The sequence below is a fragment of the Hyperolius riggenbachi genome, chromosome 9 (assembly GCF_040937935.1).
Source record: "Hyperolius riggenbachi isolate aHypRig1 chromosome 9, aHypRig1.pri, whole genome shotgun sequence".
In the NCBI taxonomy this organism is placed as follows: domain Eukaryota; kingdom Metazoa; phylum Chordata; class Amphibia; order Anura; family Hyperoliidae; genus Hyperolius; species Hyperolius riggenbachi.
Window position 1 is genome coordinate 195,667,918 of NC_090654.1, and position 21,803 is coordinate 195,689,720.

The window sequence follows — 21,803 nt, forward strand, 5'->3', positions numbered from 1 at the left end:
TTAGCTTGCCCCAGTATGCCCCCAGCGTAGGTAGCTTACCCCAGTATGCCCCCAGTGTAGGTAGCTTGCCCCAGTATGCCCCCAGTGTAGGTAGCTTGCCCCAGTATGCCCCCAGCGTAGGTAGCTTGCCCCCAGCGTAGGTAGCTTGCCCTAGTATGCCCCCAGCAAAGTTAGCTTGCCCCAGTATGCCCCCAGCGTAGGTAGCTTGCCCCAGTATGCCACCAGCGTAGGTAGCTTGCCCCCAGCGTAGGTAGCTTGCCCCAGTATGCCCCCAGCGTAGGTAGCTTGCCCCAGTATGCTCCCAGCGTAGGTAGCTTGCCCCAGTATGCCCCCAGCATAGGTAGCTTGCCCCCAGCGTAGGTAGCTTGCCCCAGTATGCCCCCAGCGAAGTTAGCTTGCCCCAGTATGCCCCCAGCGAAGTTAGCTTGCCCCATTATGCCCCCAGTGTAGGTAGCTTGCCCCCAGCGTAGGTAGCTTGCCCCAGTATGCCCCCAGCGTAGGTAGCTTGCCCCCAGCATAGGTAGCTTGCCCCAGTATGCCCCCAGCAAAGTTAGCTTGCCCCAGTATGCCCCCAGCGTAGGTAGCTTGCCCCAGTATGCCACCAGCGTAGGTATCTTGCCCCAGTATGCCCCCAGCGTAGGTAGCTTGCCCCAGTATGCCCCCAGCGTAGGTAGCTTGCCCCAGTATGCCCCCAGCATAGGTAGCTTGCCCCCAGCGTAGGTAGCTTGCCCCCAGTGTAGGTAGCTTGCCCCAGTATGCCCCCAGCATAGGTAGCTTGCCCCAGTATGCCCCCAGTGTAGGTAGCTTGCCCCCAGCGTAGGTAGCTTGCCCCAGTATGCCCCCAGTGTAGGTAGCTTGCCCTCAGCGTAGGTAGCTTGCACCAGTATGCCCCCAGTGTAGGTAGCTTGCCCCAGTATGCCCCCAGCATAGGTAGCTTGCCCCCAGCGTAGGTAGCTTGCCCCAGTATTCCCCCAGCGTAGGTAGCTTGCCCCATTATGCCCCCAGTGTAGGTAGCTTGCCCCCAGCATAGGTAGCTTGCCCCAGTATGCCCCCAGTGTAGGTAGCTTGCCCCCAGCGTAGGTAGCTTGCCCCAGTATGCCCCCAGTGTAGGTAGCTTGCCCCAGTATGCCCCCAGCATAGGTAGCTAGCCCCAGTATGCCCCCAGCGTAGGTAGCTTGCCCCCAGCGTAGGTAGCTTGCCCCATTATGCCCCCAGTGTAGGTAGCTTGCCCCCAGCGTAGGTAGCTTGCCCCAGTATGCCCCCAGTGTAGGTAGCTTGCCCCAGTATGCCCCCAGTGTAGGTAGCTTGCCCCCAGCGTAGGTAGCTTACCCCAGTATGCCCCCAGTGTAGGTAGCTTGCCCCCAGCGTAGGTAGCTTACCCCAGTATGTCCCCCAGTGTAGGTAGCTTGCCCCAGTATGCCCCCAGTGTAGGTAGCTTGCCCCAGTATGCCCCCAGCATAGGTAGCTTGCCCCCAGTGTAGCTAGCTTGCCCCAGCGTAGGTAGCTTGCCCCAGCGTAGGTAGCCTGCCCCAGTATGCCCCCAGTGTAGGTAGCTTGCCCCAGCGTAGGTAGCTTGCCCCAGTATGCCCCCCCTATGTGGCAGAGACCGACTCACCTGACATCCAGCTCCAGCGCCGACGTCACTCTTCTCTCCCCGTCTCCGCTCCATCTGTAGTTAGAGCAGGCTACAAGAAAATGGCCGCCGTTTATCTGCATTTGTGGACATCGGCGGCCATTTTCTTGTAGTCCTGCTCTAAATATAGACTGAGAGGACACCGGGAGACAGCGGGGCGGAGAGGGGCGGCAAGGGGCGACAGGCGCCCTTGAGAGCACGGCGCCCTGAGCGACCGCACAGGTCGCTCATAGCAAAGGCCGGCCCTGGTCACAAGTAAGCGGAAAATGACACTTTGTGACAAAAAAAAAAAAGTTTCCATTTCTTCTAACTTGCGACAAAAAAAAATGAAACCTGCCACGGACTCACTATGCCCCTCTCTGAATACCTTGAAGTGTCTACTTTCCAAAATGGGCTCATTTGTGGGGTGTGTTTACTGTCCTGGCATTTTGGGGGGTGCCTAATTGTAAGCACCCCTGTAAAGCCTAAAGGTGCTCATTGGACTTTGGACCCCTTAGCGCAGTTAGGCTGCAAAAAAGTGCCACACATGTGGTATTGCCGTACTCAGGAGAAGTAGTACAATCTGTTTTGAGGTGTATTTTTACACATACCCATGCTGGGTGGGAGAAATATCTCTGTAAATGACAATTTTTTAATTTTTTTACACACAATTGTCCATTTACAGAGAGATTTTTCCACCCAGCATGGGTATGTGTAAAAATACACCCCAAAACACATTGTACTACTTCTCCCGAGTACGGCGATACCACATGTGTGGCACTTTTTTGCACCCTAACTGTGCTAAGGGGCCCAAAGTCCAATGAGTACCTTTAGGATTTCACAGGTCATTTTGCGGAATTTGATTTCCAGACTACTCCTCACGGTTTAGGGCCCCTAAAATGCCAGGGCAGTATAGGAACCCTGCAAATGACCCAATTTTAGAAAGAAGACACCCCAAGGTATTCCGTTAGGAGTATGGTGAGTTCATAGAAGATTTTAATTTTTGTCACAAGTTAGCGGAAATTGATTTGTATTGTTTTTTTTCACAAAGTGTCACTTTCCGCTAACTTGTGACAAAAAATAAAATCTTCTATGAACTCACCATAGTCCTAACGGAATACCTTGGGGTGTCTTCTTTCTAAAATGGGGTCATTTGTGGGGTTCCTATACTGGCCTGGCATTTTAGGGGCCCTAAACCATGAGGAGTAGTCTGGAAATCAAATGCCGCAAAATGACCTGTGAAATCCTAAAGGTACTCATTGGACTTTGGGCCCCTTAGCGCAGTAAGGGTGCAAAAAAGTGCCACACATGTGGTATCGCCGTACTCGGGAGAAGTAGTATAATGTGTTTTGGGGTGTATTTTTACACATACCCATGCTGGGTGGGAGAAATATCTCTGTAAATGACAATCTTTTGATTTTTTTTTTTACACACAATTGTCCATTTACAGAAAGATTTCTCCCACCCAGCATGGGTATGTGTAAAAATACACCCCAAAACACATTATACTTCTTCTCCTGAGTACGGTGATACCACATGTGTGACACTTTTTTGCAGCCTAGGTGCTAAGGGGCCCAACGTCCTATTCACAGGTCATTTTGAGGCATTTGTTTTGTAGACTACTCCTCACGGTTTAGGGCCCCTAAAATGCCAGAGCAGTATAGGAACCCCACAAGTGACCCCATTTTAGAAAGAAGACACCCCAAGGTATTCCATTAGGAGTATGGTGAGTTCATAGAAGATTTTATTTTTTGTCACAAGTTAGTGAAAAATGACACTTTGTGAAAAAAAAACAATAAAAATCAATTTCCGCTAACTTTTGACAAAAAATAAAATCTTCTATGAACTCGTCATACATCTAACAGAATACCTTGCGGTGTCTTTTTTTCTAAAAGGGGGTCACTTGTGGGGTTCCTATACCACCCTGGCATTTTTTACGGGCCCAAAACCGTGAGTAGTCTGGAAACCAAATGTCTCAAAATGACTGTTCAGGGGTATAAGCATCTGAAAATTTTGATGACAGGTGGTCTATGAGGGGGCGAATTTTGTGGAACCGGTCATAAGCAGGGTGGCCTTTTAGATGACAGGTTGTATTGGGCCTGATCTGATGGATAGGAGTGCTAGGGGGTGACAGGAGGTGATTGATGGGTGTCTCAGGGGGTGGTTAGAGGGGAAAATAGATGCAATCAATGCACTGGGGAGGTGATCGGAAGGGGTCTGAGGGGGATCTGAGGGTTTGGCCGAGTGATCAGGAGCCCACACGGGGCAAATTAGGGCCTGATCTGATGGGTAGGTGTGCTAGGGGGTGACAGGAGGTGATTGATGGGTGTCTCAAGGTGTGATTAGAGGGGGGGGAATAGATGCAAGCAATGCACTGGCGAGGTGATCAGGGCTGGGGTCTGAGGGCGTTCTGAGGGTATGGGCGGGTGATTGAGTGCCCTAGGGGCAGATAGGGGTCTAATCTGATGGGTAGCAGTGACAGGGGGTGATTGATGGGTAATTAGTGGGTGTTTAGAGGAGACAATAGATGTAAACACTGCACTTGGGAGGTGATCTGATGTCGGATCTGCGGGCGATCTATTGGTGTGGGTGGGTGATCAGATTGCCCGCAAGGGGCAGGGTAGGGGCTGATTGATGGGTGGCAGTGACAGGGGGTGATTGATGGGTGGCAGTGACAGGGGGTGATTGATGGGTGATCAGTGGGTTATTACAGGGAAGGACAGATGTAAATAATGCCCTGGCGAATTGATAAAGGGGGGTCTGAGGGCCATCTGAGCGTGTAGGCGGGTGATTGGGTGCCCGCAAGGAGCAGATTAGGGTCTGATCTGATGGGTAACAGGTGGTGATAGGGGGTGATTGATGGGTAATTAGTGGGTGTTTAGAGGAGACAATAGATGTAAACACTGCGCTTGGGTGGTGATCTGATGTCGGATCTGCGGGCGATCTATTGGTGTGGGTGGGTGATCAGATTGCCCGCAAGGGACAGGTTAGGGGCTGATTGATGGGTGGCAGTGACAGGGGGTGATTGATGGGTGATTGACAGGTGATTGACAGGTGATCAGGGGGGATATATGCATACAGTACACAGGGGGGGGGGGGTCTGGGGAGAATCTGAGGGGTGGGGGGGTGATCAGGAGGGGGCAGGGGGGGGGATAAAAATAAATAGCGTTGACAGATAGTGACAGGGAGTGATTGATGGGTGATTAGGGGGGTGATTGGGTGCAAACAGGGGACTGGGGGTGGGAAGGGGGGGGGGGTCTGAGGGGTGCTGTGGGCGATCTGGGGCAGGGGGCGGAGAAATCAGTGTGCTTGGGTGCGACATAGGGTGGCTGCAGCCTGCCCTGGTGGTCCCTCGGACATTGGGACCACCAGGGCAGGAGGCAGCCTGTATAATACACTTTGTAAACATTACAAAGTGTATTATACACTTTGTATGCGGCGATCGTCGGGTTAACATCCCGCCGGCGCTTCCGTATGGCCGGCGGGATGTTACGGCGGGTATGCGGAGACAGGCTCCGGCGGAGGATTGCGTCACGGATGACGCGATCGCTCCGCCCATGCCCTTACAAGGACCGCCGCCTCTGTGGGTGAGCTGGTCCTTGCGGGCTCCACTTCCCAGCCGCCCCTGTGCGTTAGGCGGTCGGGAAGTGGTTAAACATGACTTAACATTTATTGTTGAGCACACTATGGGTGTTCTTTAACCACTTGAGGACTGCAGTGTTAAACCCCTCTAAAGACCAGGCCATTTTTCTGCAAATAGGCCACTGCAGCTTTAAGGCCTCGCTGCAGGGCCGCAGGACTCAGCACACAAGTGATTTCCTCCCCCCCTTCTTTTTTCAGAGAGCGAGCGCTCTGTTGTTGGGGTCTGATCGCTCCCCCAGTGTTTTTTTTTATACATTTTTATTGTATTTCTTTTTTAATAAATTTGTTCATTTATTTATTTATTATAACTCCCTCCTCCCAGTCAGCCACTGACGGCGATCAGCTGTCATAGGCTTCACCCTATGAGAGCCAATCACTCTTTTGTGTCCCAGGGGGACAGCCGTGTCACTATGTTAATAGATGGCAGTTTCGGCGTCTAACAGTCTCCGAGCGGTGATCTCCGCTGGGAGACTGAAGGCAGAGTGGAGCTCCGCCTTCCAAGCAGAGATGAGCACGCATCGGCGTGCGCGATCTCCTGCTAGCCCCATTGGAAGCCGTTCATGCCAATAGGCGTGGAGCGGTCTTGGGGCTGCCGGTCAGCTGGAGGTTAATAGGGATGGTCGGAATTGCCAATTTCTTATTTCGCAGAAATTCTACTTACCGCCTGTAACGATCGGTGTCAGTACACAGAGAGAATCTGATTATTGGTGATCTGCAGTATCACCAAGAATGCAGATATATACCTGATTATTGATGATCTGCAGAATCACCGATAATCCAAGTATAACTAACCTCTGGACACCTAGATAGTGTGAGTGTTTGGTGCAATAGTAATGACTTTGAGTAAAACCACCCAAGGAGCAGGTGGTTTTTGGCAGTATGGGCGATACTGCCTTTTGAGAAGTACAAGAGCCTTCCAGCAGCCTGAGACCTCCAAAGGGGTGGAGTCCCAGGCTGAAGATAGGAGGGACCTGTGAGTGAGTGACACTTGAAGGTGGATGTCACTAGCAGGTCTGGAGACTATCTCTTAAAGGAGAGAGATAGCTCTCGAGGTCGGGCAAGCCAGGTCGGCAACACACAGACAGATAAGGTACAGAGACAGTAGGCTGATTCGGTATCCAAGGCAGGCAGGGTTGGCAACAGATAATCAGATATGCGTAGGTACCGAATCAGAGAGCAGAGGGATAGTCAGGAAAGCAGTAGGTCATAACAGATATTAAACAATGCCTAGTCTTGGGTGTGAGGTCCGTGGTCTCTACACCCTGGAACTAGTCTGGAGTATACTAAGATGGTACACAGTATCCCTAGTCTTGGGTGTGAGGTCCGTGGTCTCTACACCCTGGAACTAGTCTGAAGTATAACAGAAGATAACACAAGTTCCCTAATCTTGGGTGTGAGGTCCGTGGTCTCGACACCCTGGAACTAGTCTGAATAATAACACGATGATAACACTAGTTCCCTAATCTTGGGTGTGAGGTCCGTGGTCTCGACACCCTGGAACTAGTCTGAATAATAACACAATGATAAACAGAAGTAATCTGGCTCAGTGTGAATTCCCAGGTCCTCCTGGTTCAAACACACTGTAGGATCTGACTAAGGTCTGAGTGCTTCCACTTAGTGTTCGCAACGGCAGACCACTTGAGACTGAGCAGCAGTAACTATATATAGGGCAGCGCTCTCCGGCGCCACCCATCAGTGATTGACCAATAGTCACTTGCTCTGAGGTCAGCTGACCCTCTTGGTCAGCTGATCCCTCCTTGGCTGTCATAAACGTTCTGCCTCTCAGCACGCGCGCGCATTCCTGAATCTGTGTGAACTAACAGACCCAGCCACACCAGACGCATGCTGCTGCGTGCAAACCGCCGCGCTGGACACGGAATCAGCCGCCTTGCTGTCAGTACACGCGGTGGCTTTTCCGCGTTTCCTTACACCGCCATTGCCGAATACCGCTACCGCATTTCGCTACCACTTTCCACTACCGATTTCCGCATTCCGATGCAGATTTTCGCAGAAATTTCCACTGATTTTAACATTGATTTTCTCAAAAAGTACAATGTCTTTTTGAAAGATTTTTTTGTATCTTGTTCCTACTATTTTACTTAACATACCCTGAAAATTCGGTGTTTCAAGCACCTATGAGGGCTTTGCTATTAACCTCTAAAGTCAGCGGTATACCGCATATGGTAATGCGGATTTTCTGCATTTTACATTTCTGCCGCTGGCCAATTGTGAAGTCTATAGTTTTATTGCAAAAGCAACGCCGCATGTTTTCCTTTTATTATTGGCATTAATGATCCATTCCTTATATCTTATCAAAGAATTTAGGGATTTTTCCTGCCTTGAAGTGTCTTTTTATAAATCAGAGTGATGTCAGTTTTATTTTTTAACAATTCTTCTATAATTCATCTCCTTTTGCAGCCAACATTGGCTTCATTAACTTTTATTGTGAGAATGTTTTATTCTTAAATTAAATGCATTGTGGAAAGTAAATGGGAGGGTGAGAAATAGGAGAGTTTTGAGGAAGGGCAAGAGGGTGTCGTGAACAGGACAGCACCGGAGAAAAAGTGTGGAGGGGCGAGTCCAGATTGTGGAGCAACACACTCATACCTTTTAAAACATTCATACATCAATATTCCTACTACTTTAATCTTGATCACGTCCAGAATATCAACACAGGGGTTGAATAGTTATCGGAGTCTACTGTTCCAATTATAACAAGCGGGTTATAATGAAAAACAGGGTCTGAGGACACATTTCATTCCATGTTCCCCTTTCCAAGGCAGATAAAAGCCAATTTCTTCCCATTTAGGGATGAGAGACTGTAGTGCCGTAGAGGTTCACCATCTTTCAGGATGGAGGTTTTTCCATTTTTCTTAATCTGCAGCAGTTAAGGAATGGATTTGCAATTTTCTTAACTGTAGTGTAGCTCTAGAAATCCACGCTAAACTGCCGCTATTACATAGGCTTTGGGAAGTTTCTTACTATCATGCAGAACTGTTCTTCTGCTGGTTAGAACAGTTTAGAAGAAAAAACTGTTGGTAATGCTTTGATAAATCTGGCCCATTGTGTGTTAGGGTTAGAAAAGTGGGCGGAGCCAACACCAGCCAAATACATACCCTGGCAATGCCGGGCCATCAGCTAGTATATATATATATATATATATATATATATATATATATATATATATATACAGGATCTTCTCAAAAAATTAGCATATTGTGATAAAGTTCATCATTTTCTGTAATGTACTGATAAACATTAGACTTTCATATATTTTAGATTCAAATACACACAACTGAAGTAGTTCAAGCCTTTTATTGTTTTAATATTGATGATTTTGGCATACAGCTCATGAAAACCCAAATTTCCTATCTCAAAAAATTAGCATATTTCATCCGACCAATAAAAGAAAAGTGTTTTTAAAACAAAAAAAGTCAACCTTCAAATAATTATGTTCAGTTATGCACTCGATACTTGGTCGGGAATCCTTCTGCAGAAATGACTGCTTCAATGCGGCGTGGCATGGAGGCAATCAGCCTGTGGCATTGCTCAGGTGTTATGGAGGCCCAGGATGCTTCGATAGCAGCCTTCAGCTCATCCAGAGTGTTGGGTCTTGCATCTCTCAACTTTCTCTTCACAATATCCCACAGGTTCTCTATGGGGTTCAGGTCAGGAGAGTTGGCAGGCCAATTGAGCACAGTAATACCATGGTCAGTAAACCATTTACCAGTGGTTTTGGCACTGTGAGCAGGTGCCAGGTCGTGAAGAAAAATGAAATCTTCATCTCCATAAAGCTTTTCAGCAGATGGAAGCATGAAGTGCTCCAAAATCTCCTGATACCTAGCTGCATTGACCCTGCCCTTGATAAAACACAGTGGACCAAGACCAGCAGCTGACATGGCACCCCAGACCATCACTGACTGTGGGTACTTGGCACTGGACTTCAGGCATTTTGGCATTACCCTCTCCCCAGTCTTACTCCAGACTCTGGCACCTTGATTTCCGAATGACATGTAAAAGTTGCTTTCATCCGAAAAAATACTTTGGACCACTGAGCAACAGTCCAGTGCTGCTTCTCTGTAGCCCAAGTCAGGCGCTTCTGCTGCTGTTTCTGGTTCAAAAGTGGGTTCATGCTTCCATCTGCTGAAAAGCTTTATGGAGATGAAGATTTCATTTTTCAGCACGACCTGGCACCTGCTCACAGTGCCAAAACCACTGGTAAATGGTTTACTGACCATGGTATTACTGTGCTCAATTGGCCTGCCAACTCTCCTGACCTGAACCCCATAGAGAATCTGTGGGATATTGTGAAGAGAAAGTTGAGAGACGCAAAACCCAACATTCTGGATAAGCTTAAGGCCGCCATCGAAGCATCCTGGGCCTCCATAACATCTGAGCAGTGCCACAGGCTGATTTCCTCCATGCCACGCCGCATTGAAGCAGTCATTTCTGCAAAAGGATTCCCGACCAAGTATTGAGTGCATAACTGAACATAATTATTTGAAGGTTGACTTTTTTGGTTTTAAAAACACTTTTCTTTTATTGGTCGGATGGAATATGCTAATTTTTTGAGATAGGAAATTTGGGTTTTCATGAGCTGTATGCCAAAATCATCAATATTAAAACAATAAAAGGCTTGAACTACTTCAGTTGTGTGTATTTGAATCTAAAATATATGAAAGTTTAATGTTTATCAGTACAATACAAAAAATAATGAACTTTATCACAATATGCTAATTTTTTGAGAAGATCCTGTATATATAAACATTGTGCTAAGTGTTGTAAATGTTATTATGGCACTTTAGCCGGGATTCCACGGATTTTGCAGTTCCACATTCAGATACACTTTAAGGCCTCTTGCACACTGCAAGCGATTCCGATTCAGATTCCGCTTTTTAATCAGTTTTTACATCCGATTCAGATTTCCGATTTGCAGTGTGCATGGAGCAAACTGCAAATCGGAATCTGAATCTGATGTAAAAACTGATTAAAAAGCGGAATCGGAATTGCTTGCAGTGTGCAAGAGCCCTAAAGAGGAACTTTAGTGAAAAGGGGGGAAAAAAATCAATACATTGCAAAGTGAGAAGTTAAAAAATACAAGAGAGATCAAGAAATGAGTGTTATTTACCATGTAATTTGTTAATGTTGTTTAATCTACAATGAGCCTGCACATAATCATCTTTACTACTGGCAGACAAGAAAAAAATTAGACAGCACCAACTGCCTTTATTTTTAACTACACCCACTAACATTGCGATAGACTAAAAGTTTTTTTTATAGATATACATATGCACAGAGGGAGATGCTGGTTGCATGGCCATTGGAAACAGCTGTTATTTCCCGCAGTTCAACAAGGTTCACAGACAGGAGACTGTCAGAACCATGGTCCTGACATCACACTGTGGGAGGGGTTTCACCACAATATCAGCCAAACATCCCCCTGATGATCTATTTGAGGAAACCTAAAGATTTCTTATGGGAAAGGGGGTATCAACTATCAATTGGGATGAAGTTCAATCCTGGGTTACAGTTCATCTTTAATTTGGGCTCACCGCTACTTTACAGGTAAAATTCTCATTCACAAATGTTGCTGCAGATAAGCCCTTCCTCAATCTGTATCTTTGCTTGGATACATTTTAGATTGAACATTTACATTTATTATGCTATACATTAAGGGCTTAGAGACCTATAAATAGACAGCTGTCATTAAAGTGTAACTGCAATCATAAAAAGCACTTTGTCGTTATCTACATTGTACTATTGATTTTATCTTTGAAAATGGATACAAAACTACATCTCCTTTCACTGTTTACCTGCTGCATGCTGCCCAAAGCACCATATCTTTCCACCAATCACTTGCCTGTGCTGATACTGCTGTACTGCTGCTGCACTTCACTCTTGCTGAATACTCCAAAATTTGATTTTAATCATCAAACCAGGCGCTCGTTTAATTTAGTCTGTCAATTGTCATTCAGAAAGATCTTTGTGGAAAGATCACTTGATAATCTCCTGTGAGTACAAGATGCCCCCTAACGGGCCTAACCCATCTGAACAGGGTCGTTTCTAACCATTACAGTGCCCCAGGCAGGGTACCCCATGCCTCACCCTCCCTTAGGCGAATAGGAAATTGTAGCATACATTCACTGGTTTTGCAAGCGCCAATAACAAATTGACAAGCTAGTCACGGAAATTATGTAGTTTCTCAAAATAAGTCTATAGAAGAAATTATTACCAGGCCAGATACTTCTCACCAACCCAAACTCGCTGATCCCTTCCAATGAGCAGTGTGAAGTAGCCACTATCACTGTTTATGTACAGTCTGGGTCTTAACAGGTGTATACGGTCCAGGAAATCCATAAGGCTAGAAGCACACTGTGCAGAATTCAGTGCAGTGCACTCCTGAAAAAAACATGCAATTCTGTAAAAGTGGGCTCCCAGCTAGTTGCAGCAATCAATACACACCAAATCTAAAACAATTACAGCTTAATTTACACATTAAAAGCACCTGCCATAAAATTCAAGTCTCTTTTATTATGCTAATCAGCAGTGCCCATTACATTGTTAAACTTACCACTCATCCCTTTCATAATGAAACTTGCAGTGATCTATAAGAATTCCATAAAGCACAGTGCATAATAGCTCTTTAGTGCCCCCTCCAGCAGATATCACCCAAAGTGTCTGCCTGATTTGCCTATGCCTATAAACAGCTCTACATCTTATGGCATCACTAGTGATCCGCAAGGTTGAATAACTAATGTTAGACCTTCCTATGGTTCTCCTCACTCCCCTCTTTTTAGAACAGGATAGGTTTCCAAGCTGTGTGCCTGTACAAAGATTGTTCCTGAAATATTTCCAGAGAGGTCTTTCCAGGCAACAGTTATTGAAAGTGTGCAGGTAGTTTAAAGGTGTTCTCGGGGGGGGGGGTGAAAATAAAAACAGACACTTACCTGGGGCTTCTACCGGCCCCCTGCAGCTGTAATGTCCCACGCCGTCCAACAACGATCCGTCATTCCCCGCCGCCAGTCCCGGTCTGAAATTCGTCTAATAAGACGAATAATGCTCGATCCCGTGCGCTTCATCGGGCGCTTACTGCGCAGGCGCAGTGCGAAGTTTTCTTGTACTGCGCCTGTGCAGTAAGCTCCCGATAACGTGCATGGGAGCGAGCATGCGTGCGGCCACGGCTGTGCAGCCGCAGTTGGATAAGGTGCCGCATTAGACCGGGACTGGCGGCGGAGAACGGCGGATCATTGGAGGATGGCACGGGACATTACAGCTGCAGGGAGACGGTAGAAGCCCCAGGTAAGTGTCGATTTTTGTTTTCAATTTCCCCCCCCCCCCCCTTACCCAGAGAACCCTTTAAGATTATTTACTGAATAGGTAGGCATCCTTCTCCTCAATGTTCTCCTAGTACTGTCTTCCATGCTACATGTTCTCTTGCCTTGCCAGAAACTGCTTTAGGGGCAAACAGTAACTGAGGAAAGAATCTCGGGGTAGATAACAGCAGAAGCAGTGAGGAGGTGGGAGAGAACAGTAGAGCAAACGAGGCAGAAGTGCAGAAAAGAGAATTCTGTGCAACCTGCCCAGAGATGGATTAAGATGTAATCGAGCCCTAGGCAAGATAGTAGATTTTGGGTCCTCTTTTGGTCCTTTTGGTAAGATGAAGTGGAGAGAGGTCAGAGAAGGTGGCAGGTGGGCCCCTTGACACCCACTAGGCCACAGGCCTAGGTTGCCTTGTGCATGATCTTGCTCTGAACCTGCCACATGTAAGCAATGAAAGCACTGTTGTGTTTTAGAAAATATTGTAAGGAAAATCAAATGCGACATTACTTTTTTGTAATTTCAGTTACACATTTGTCAATTTAGGTTGAAAAACAAACTCCCGCTGGGCCTAAAATATAATTTATAGACCCCTAAGAGAATAAATTGAGAATCCTTCATTTCTGGGCCTCTTCTGTTAGGCTGCACATCTCTAGCATTAATTAAATGGTCCCGGTCTAAGGCCCGGTTCACATCTGCATTTTTTCGCGGATCCAGCCGTACGGATCTGGCCATCTGGATCCGGGAAAACGGTCCGTTTTTACAGCCAATGTGCTGTAAAATGTCCGTTTCCATAGGTTCCTGCTGCAAACCCTTCCGTTTCCGTTCCACTGGGCAAAACTGTCCGCCAAAATTAGGGCCTGCAGCATTTTTTTGTCTGTTTAGCGGAACGGAAACCAGAACCATGTGGCCGGATCCGCAGCTAAAAGCTTATGTGAATTGGATTTATAAGGATTCCCTCATCGACACTTCTTTTTGTACTCTAGGGCCATCTCATCTAAACTGAAACCAATTGCTAGTGTTGCTGTTTGGTAGTGTTGCTGTTTGGATTCAGGTTAATCATGCTAATTCAGTTTGTTGCGATTAGAATCAAATAATGTTAATATTCAGTGGAAATTCAGAGAGCTTTGGGAGCTATCCCACAATACCCTGGTGGTCCACCAATCAGCAGCAGCAGATAAGCAGGGTAATCTGGTAACCTCTGAGAATTATATATGTTCTTGCAGGAATCCTATATAACAAATCACAGACAGGCCTATAAAAAAGGGCTGGCATGGAATCCAGCAGCCATTCCAGCGTGTGGTTTTGTAGGTAGATAGCTCCACTACTGAGTGAGGAGTTGACTAGACCAGCATGCATGATGGACTGGGGAGAACTGATTATTTCTACTGCTATGGTAGATTATAAAGTGCACCATCTACAAGATAATAGAGCTTAGTGCAGGCAGGGTCTGTCCGTGTTCATGTATAGCAGTGCCATAAAGCAATCATCCTCCCTGATTTCTGCTATCAATGGAGCTTGAGGTGAATTAAAAGGTATTTTATTGACAAGTTTGAAAATATCGCTTAGGAGAAAACTCAGGAGAAAAAGTTTATTGCATGAGGGACGTTGTATCTTGACCTTCAATACATGCCATGACCTAGGCCATTGGATAAGGAAATGGTGGCCTAAAGGGTAGGATTGATGGAATAAATAGTAAGGAGCAGGCAGCTACAGGTGGTGCAGATACTGAAAGGGCAGCAGCAATGTTTGTTGTGATAGGGGCATGTGGTTGTAGCTTGCTGCGCTTTCCGGGGAGCCCCTGGGATCAGACACCCCTCCAACTATGGTGCCTCCCTAGGCAATGGGCCTAGGGGGTCATATTGGCACATGCTTTTTGTACCTAATTGGAAATCAGTTAGCGATTATATCATGTACTTGTGTCACGCATAACACAGTGTCCACCTAGGGTAAAGCTGTATTTTTTGGTAGGTGACATAGCTGCTGCAAGCTTTTTTGGCATTTGGAAACAGCTGTAAACAGCTATTTCCCACAATGCAACAAGGTTCACAGACAGGAAACTGTCAGAAGTACCACGGTCCTCAGAGTTTCTTGTGGGAGGGGTTTCACCACAATATCAGTCATAAAGCGCCCCCTGATGGTCTATTTGTGAAAAGGAATAGATTTCTCATGTAAAAGGGGGTATCAGCTACTGATTGGGATAAAGTTCAATTCTTCCGAGGCCAAATGTAAAAAAAAGTTAAATACCTGCATCACTTTTGTAGGCACGGAGGACGCCGTCCGCGCCCTCCGTGCCGTTCCACCGGGTCCCCGCCGCTCAATAGGCTGTTTCCAGTTGCGTGGATCGGGGGGTTAACTTGGCCCTAGAGCTGCGCAGCCGCCCTCGCGGCTATGCGGACTGCGCAGCCGCAGCCAGCTCATGCGGCCATGTTAGTGCAGGCAGGAGAGCCCGATCCAGGCCGTGAGGTCGGGAGCCGGCACGGGGGGCTATTGAGTGGCGGGGACCCGGCGGAATGGCACGGAGGACGCGGACGGCGTCCTCCGTGCCTACAAAAGTGATGCAGGTATTTAACTTTTTTTGACATTTGGCCTCGGAAGTCCTTTATGTCTAGCACAGGTAAACCGTAAAGTCATCGCTGCGACATCATTTACCAGAGTATGGTTTTACTGGCTGGAATGTACCAGCTCTCCTGCATATAATTACTTCTTTTGACTCTGCTTTTTTTTAAGCAAATTCTTACGGGTTTTTTTTATCATCTTAATCTATCTATATGATTTCCAATAATGTTGGTGGGCCATCCTTGAGTATAATAATAATATTGAGAGACTTTAATCCGAAAAGGGGACATACACTGACCCCAAGGCCAATCAAGCTATGCATGAACAATCAAATCCCTGATCTATCATATATGGCTGGATTGTAAATTACATTTTTATATGTTTGATTGCTTCCTTTCCCTCTCTTCATTTAATCTTTTCTTTCCTATAATCTTCCTCTTTTGTCTTTTCTTTAATTGGAAATATAAAAAGTACAACCTCCCAGGGGGTTATGTGAGTTTTTAATAATGTTTTTAAATATTTGGAAGAGAAGTACATTGGAATTTTGGAGAAAGAATTCTTTATTGATTATTTCAAAGGGGTTTTATGCCCCTTATTCAATTAACTTTTCTCCTAAGTTTTCTCTCAGAAGATGTTTCACACCTTATCAATACCTGAAATACCTTTCAAGCACCAAGAAAGCAAGGAAATACATTCTCACATTAAATCTGTGATTACTTTTTAACTCACTTGCTAGAGTTGTTAAGTGCTGAAAAGTTGTTTTGTAGAGGAAAAATTCTCCTGGGACAAAACCCAGGTCAAAAGTTAATTGAATAGGGACTGACCGGCATGTCTCCTATAATGCGTGAAACTCTCCCACTATACTGTACAATGATTGCATCATTTCTAGTAGAAAAAGAAACTCAAGACATTTTAAAAATCCTTTTCATTTTTATAAATGTTTTGGAGTTTTGTGATCTACAGACATTTAATGAATGCAGCTTCATGCCAATGATCAGTTAATTATGTCTGATTCAAAAATTGCAGTCAAATTGGTTGTCAACTGGATGTTTGCAGAGGTACCATTGCCAATCCTGACCCAGCTTACCATCCCTAACAATGTTTGTGGAAAGCAGAGATCAGTTGGGTTGTATTTTCTAGGTTAATCTTTTTGTTTTCACACACAGTGTGAGGCTTACTATTCCTCACCCTTTATGTTTACAAAGGAAATAAAATTCAGCCTTGACTTTAGTCTTTTTATATTTCCTTCCTGAACAGACCACTTGTAGACAGATGATATTCAGGAAAATCAACCATTATAGATTGGTCTCTTGCCTAGCTCATCTAGAGGCAGGGCCCTTCCCCCCACCCCGACCACCACCACCACCATAGTTGTCATTGGATGGTCCCTTTCTTCTTGCCTCTTTGTTGTATTACTGGGGCTAGCAGACCCCTGTAGACTCCCCCGCCTAAGTGAATTGTGGTTCCTGGAGCCCCTGCAGAGTATTCAGGGTATTCAGAGTATTCAGAGTGTGCCAGCTGGACAGGTGAGTTAACTTTTCTGCCAAATACTCTGAAGGGCTCACTTGGGTAATTTCCCAGTTTGTCCCTATGGAAGTGCCAACCCATTTAGAGGTACAAGTGGTATCTCAAAAGCTGTAGTGAGGTCTCCTCATCTAATAGATATTGCAGCCACTGTCATTATTGCATGTCGCCACCTCTAGTCTTTCTATTATTTCTGTTGAATAGTGATAGTCAATTTCTCTTCACATCATTGTGAGTAGCCAAGCAAAAACTTTAAGCTATATACACATACTAACTTTGTTGGGGGTCACCTCAGCTGATATCTTAGCATAATTGCAGGTGCCCTCTAATATCAACAGCCCTATTATCAACAGTCCTATGAGTTATATAATGCTCAGCCTTTCAGTGATGTGGTTCTCACCACAGCACACAGCAGCATGCTTCCTGCTTATCCTCCCCCAACATTCCCCAAAAGACAGAACATCTGCTCACCATGGAGCCAAACAGCATGTCTGTTCAGTAATGGTATGTATGTCAACTGAAATGATCACTAATGGTCATTTCTAGTAATAAAACTCTTACATTTGTAGTAAGTTGTACAAATCGAACATAAAATCAAATGCATCAGGATTCTCCATTTATTCTCATCAAGGAAAATGTATCTCTCCATGACACCTGCATCTTGTCACTCAATGCAAATTGCAAGTGTATAATTAATATATGCAGGAAATAAAATGTTATATATAAGGTGAATTTAATTTCATTTTAAATTTCGGTATGTTTTCTTTGCATTAGATATGATGATGGCTGATTCCACAGAAGATCCAGGAGAGGAAGAAGCCTCTGGAAGGACACCAGTGCGGCAGAGAGAGCACTCACCCATGTTGCACTTGGACCTTTTCAACTTTGAGTGCCCAGAAGCAGAGGGAAGTCGTTATGTGCTGACTAGTCCACGGTCCCTGGAGGCCTGTGCTCGATGTATGGTGAAGCCTGTAGAGCTATTATGTAGAAGCCTCTCTGATTTGGTCAAAGAAGCTCCGGGGAGATCTATGCGTGTTGCCACTGGCCTTTGTGAAGTATACGAGATAGAAAGACAGCGGAAACTAAAAATGTGCAGGGAAGAAAGGGATAAAATCATCCGTCAGGAAAAACGGAGAATTCTACCCTTGGTTTTGAGTAGTAGTGGTTTAGGCTCCCCATCAAGCTCAAAAGCACCTTCCAGAGCTGAACCTTCACCACCCATAGTGCCTAAGAGATATGACTCTCCACCTTTAACTGGAACACAAAGAAGCAATACTCCTCTCTCTGATTCTGAAAGATCCAGGTCCCTTCCTTCTAAAGGCACCCAAAGATCCAAGCCTCCTGCTTCCAAAAAGCAGCAAATTCCAGTGTCCACGGTCAAGAAAAGTAATGCACCCCAAGCTGAAAAATCCCAAGACCGCATGACCTATGTTACAAGACAGCCCAAAGCTTCTGTCCCAAGGAAGACTAAAAGTCAGTCTCTGGATTCCCTTCAAAAGATGAAAGATGTTCCTTCTGCTAGGACCTCTTCAGAGTCAATAACGTCATCTCATAGTGGTGACAGCTTCCGAGGCAGACCAAAACAGTATATACCCAAATCAAGGACACTTGATGCAGTTAATTCACTTTTAGGAAGGAGTTTCAGTCTAGGAGATCTTAGTCACTCACCAAACACAACAAAAAAAGTTGAGAAAATGGTCAAAGAGGTAAAGAAAAAAGGAATCCATGAACTGCCTCCGCGAGACAAAAAAATTGCTGCAATTATGATAGCCAGACATGAGGAAGAAAACATAAGGAATGAACAGCGCTATTGGGCACACCTGCAGTGGGAAACTCAGAAAAAGTCTTTAGATCTTAAAAAGGAGCAAGAAGAAAGGGAAAGATATAAAGCTATTTTACAAGGACAAAAGATGTTGGAGTCGCAAATCAAGAGCAGACGTGGCAGAAAAACTATGGAGGAGCTAAATTCTGCAGCCATAAACCAAAGCAAGAGTTTGCTCCATGAGGCACACTTGAGGGAACAAATTCCAGAGATGGAAAAGCTCACAAAAGAGGCAGAGTCAGGCAAGGGTAAAAAGGAGAGTATGCAAAAGAAGAAGCAACAGGAGGAAACCACAAAATCCAAACAACCTATTGCTGGATTATATCAAGATAAGTTACTTATTGCTCATCAGAAGAAGCAAGAGAAGACTGCACAGATACAGGTCAATAAAATACTGCAAAACAAAATGGAAAAATTGAAGCACCAGGTTCTTCTTCAGGAAATATCGCAAAAAGAGGAATCGGATAGTGAGGAACTTAAAAAGACCCTTGAGAAATCTCTCACTAAAGCACAGGAAAATGTAGAACTGTTACAAGAAAAAAAATACCTAGAACTGAAAAACAGAGCTCAACGGGAGGAAATACAAATCCAAAAGGCAAAACTGGCCACAGAACGTAGGGAAAGGCAGCGTGAAGAGCATTTAAAAGAACTAGCAAGGACTGCTGAAAGGAGACTGCAGCATGCAGCCCAAATAGCTGATGAGGTTGTGCAGCACAAAGCAAAGAAAGCTGTAGAAAGCCGCTTGGAGAAGGAAAGGATTCAGAGAGAGAACCGCGAGAAGGTCTTGAAGAATGAGGACATGAAAAGACAAGAGCTAATGATGTCCATAGAAAAAAAACTAGAGCGCAGTGAACAAATATTCAAGGACAAGCAGACGGTGCTGGACAATGCAAGATCTGTGGCCAGAGCATCTTTTAACATCCGGGAGAAAGTGAGGGCAGAGACCAATACACGCACTTTTGACAAAATGGCTCTAGAAGCTAAACTGTATGCAAACATTAACAAAAAATAATGGATCAGGTTCATTAGTACACACACTCATATCTATGCCAGCTGCTTTTGATGCATTGTCCAGGGTATGTTTATCCTCTTCTAAATAAGGACCACATGGTTCCAATGGGTTGGTATGATAAAAAAGAAATGCTGTCACCGATCCATATGTTTAGTCAGTGCACAAGACAGGATATATAGGAAGACAAAGGCCCATGACCTAAATGAAGGACTTCCTGCTTCAGCTTATTTCTCCCATTTATCATTTGAGAGTTATTTGTTAACACTTTAGTGTCTAACGGAACAATAATCACTTTTATGATGATCAATTACTCTTACTAGTATGCAGTGTACATTTTAGTTTGTTAGCCAATCCAGATGTTGCTACAGACAGTCTAAAAGATTATCAAAATATTTTTAAAAATTGGAAAAAATGTACAATATCTGCAATGTGAAAATCAATGAACTGTAAATGGGTAAATTAACGAAGCATACTGAGTTCTACGTAGTTAGGGCTCTATGTCTGTGCTTATGGCCAGCAAAGGTCAGAAGGTAGATTTTTCCAGCTGAGTTTTTATGTCTCATATGGTTCCGTGGCACAGAAATGAAGATGTCAAACAGATGAAAAGAACCAAGATACTATAGAATGGGCACAACTTTCTGCCATACAAGGTACACATAAATGCTGTAGAATGTCTCATACCAGAAACCTAGCTTTTGATGGACTCTGGTCTAGTGCACCAGAAGTGATTTAATTGTACACTTCTGTAACTTACCTCCACAGATAGGTAAATGCACGTAACACAATAACTCACCAACACCTCAACTTAAGATATACAACTAAGGATCATTGTTCAACTGGCCCATGCACAAGTTTCACAACAAGTAGAAAATGTCACCTCACCTAAAAGATCCTGGTTGGCTCCCTGGTTGGGCCTGCTGTCAGAATTCTGCTGGAGGATAAGACAAATATGTTAATTCTGGCCCACAGAGTGATGGTGAGTATAGAGAAATAATGTATCTCGTGCATATATTTCTCTCGTTTTTTACTTCTCCCCTTTTCTCATCCTAGATCATTCACAATGAAAACCTAGGGAAATGCCTGGGGCCTAATGGGTGTCAATGAGTCCAATCAGGGCCGGGCCGAGGCATAGGCTGGAGAGGCTCCAGCCTCAGGGCGCAGTGTAGGAGGGGGCGCACAATTCATTCAGTTGTCATTCCTAATTGTGTATGAAGCAGAAAGAAATAAGAAAAGGGGATACATAGCAGTGACTGCAAGCCAGATAACTAGATATTAAGGTGTTGGGGAGGTTGTGGGCCCTGTGGCCCTCTTAGTCTAATAGCAATCAGTGTGTGACGGCTGGGGTGGGAGGGATGGAGGGGCGCACTTTGGTGTCTCAGCCTTGGGTGCTGGAGGACCTTGTCCCTGCTCTGAGTCCAATTGCCACCTTTTTTAGCCTTTCTCTTTCATCAGGTTACCAGACTGCAGCTTAGCTTTGTTGAGCCAAAGCTACTACCTTGCCTTGGGTCCCTTTTCGTCTTAATCCTTATTTGTACCCTATACTAGTAGAAATACTTTATCAAGGCTTAGCAATAATAAAAAAATCAAAATAGGTCAACTTTGTTTAAATAAGCTTGACATTACCTTTCTTGCCCACTTTGTATTGCTTTTTCACTTACTAGGTGCATGGGCGGGTATTAGGAATCTGGTGAGAAAAAGTTAAAATGCATGTATCAGAGCCAATGTCTCCATTATAGTCCTGTAGTGAATGGAGACTCCTACTCATCTTTGATTCTGCTCCCACTTGTGGTTAGAGGATTTGGATTTTTTGTTGTTTCTTTTTCCAGGCACCAAAATAACAGCAGCAGGTTCATCCAGGGAAATTATTGGGATTATACTGTACTTGTTACGTAATTGTACACCTATTATGTACACCTATTCTCCTTTTTACAGACACACAGCCCTAATACTCACTCATCTGAAACAAGCAAAAGTAGAACTAGGAGTGATAGTATTGAAACTGTATAACAGTTACATTGTCAGTAGTGTCTGCTGTAAAATCACTGAGCACTTTCTTAGGAAGGCTGTGCTAATGCTGGCAAGGACCTCCACTGCCTTCAAAATAGCCTCACTTCTTCCTGGCATGGATTTCATGAGATGTGAGAATTTATTTAAGATTCTGTAGAGATGTTTGCATCAAGGAGATTTGTCAGCTGCACATTCATGCTGTGAACCTCGCATTCTACCACAGGCCTCTAGAAACCTGGGAGTATGTGTGTGTATGTGGCACCTGGAAATTCATCCCAAATTTCAGATATCAGTAAGGTGCTTGCTGA

The 21,803-nt window shown here is 45.1% G+C and overlaps 1 protein-coding gene across 1 annotated transcript in view; it reads left to right on the forward strand.

Annotated features, from left to right (window-relative positions):
- CCDC177 (coiled-coil domain containing 177) overlaps positions 1 to 20,812 on the forward strand; it is a 30,992-nt gene extending 10,180 nt beyond the window's left edge. The window contains exon 2 of the mRNA XM_068251772.1: positions 17,429 to 20,812. Coding sequence (XP_068107873.1) covers positions 17,431 to 19,488 — 2,058 coding nt within the window. The 5' untranslated portion in view covers positions 17,429 to 17,430 and the 3' untranslated portion in view covers positions 19,489 to 20,812. The remainder of the gene's footprint in view (positions 1 to 17,428) is intronic.
- The last annotated feature ends 991 nt before the right edge of the window (positions 20,813 to 21,803 follow it).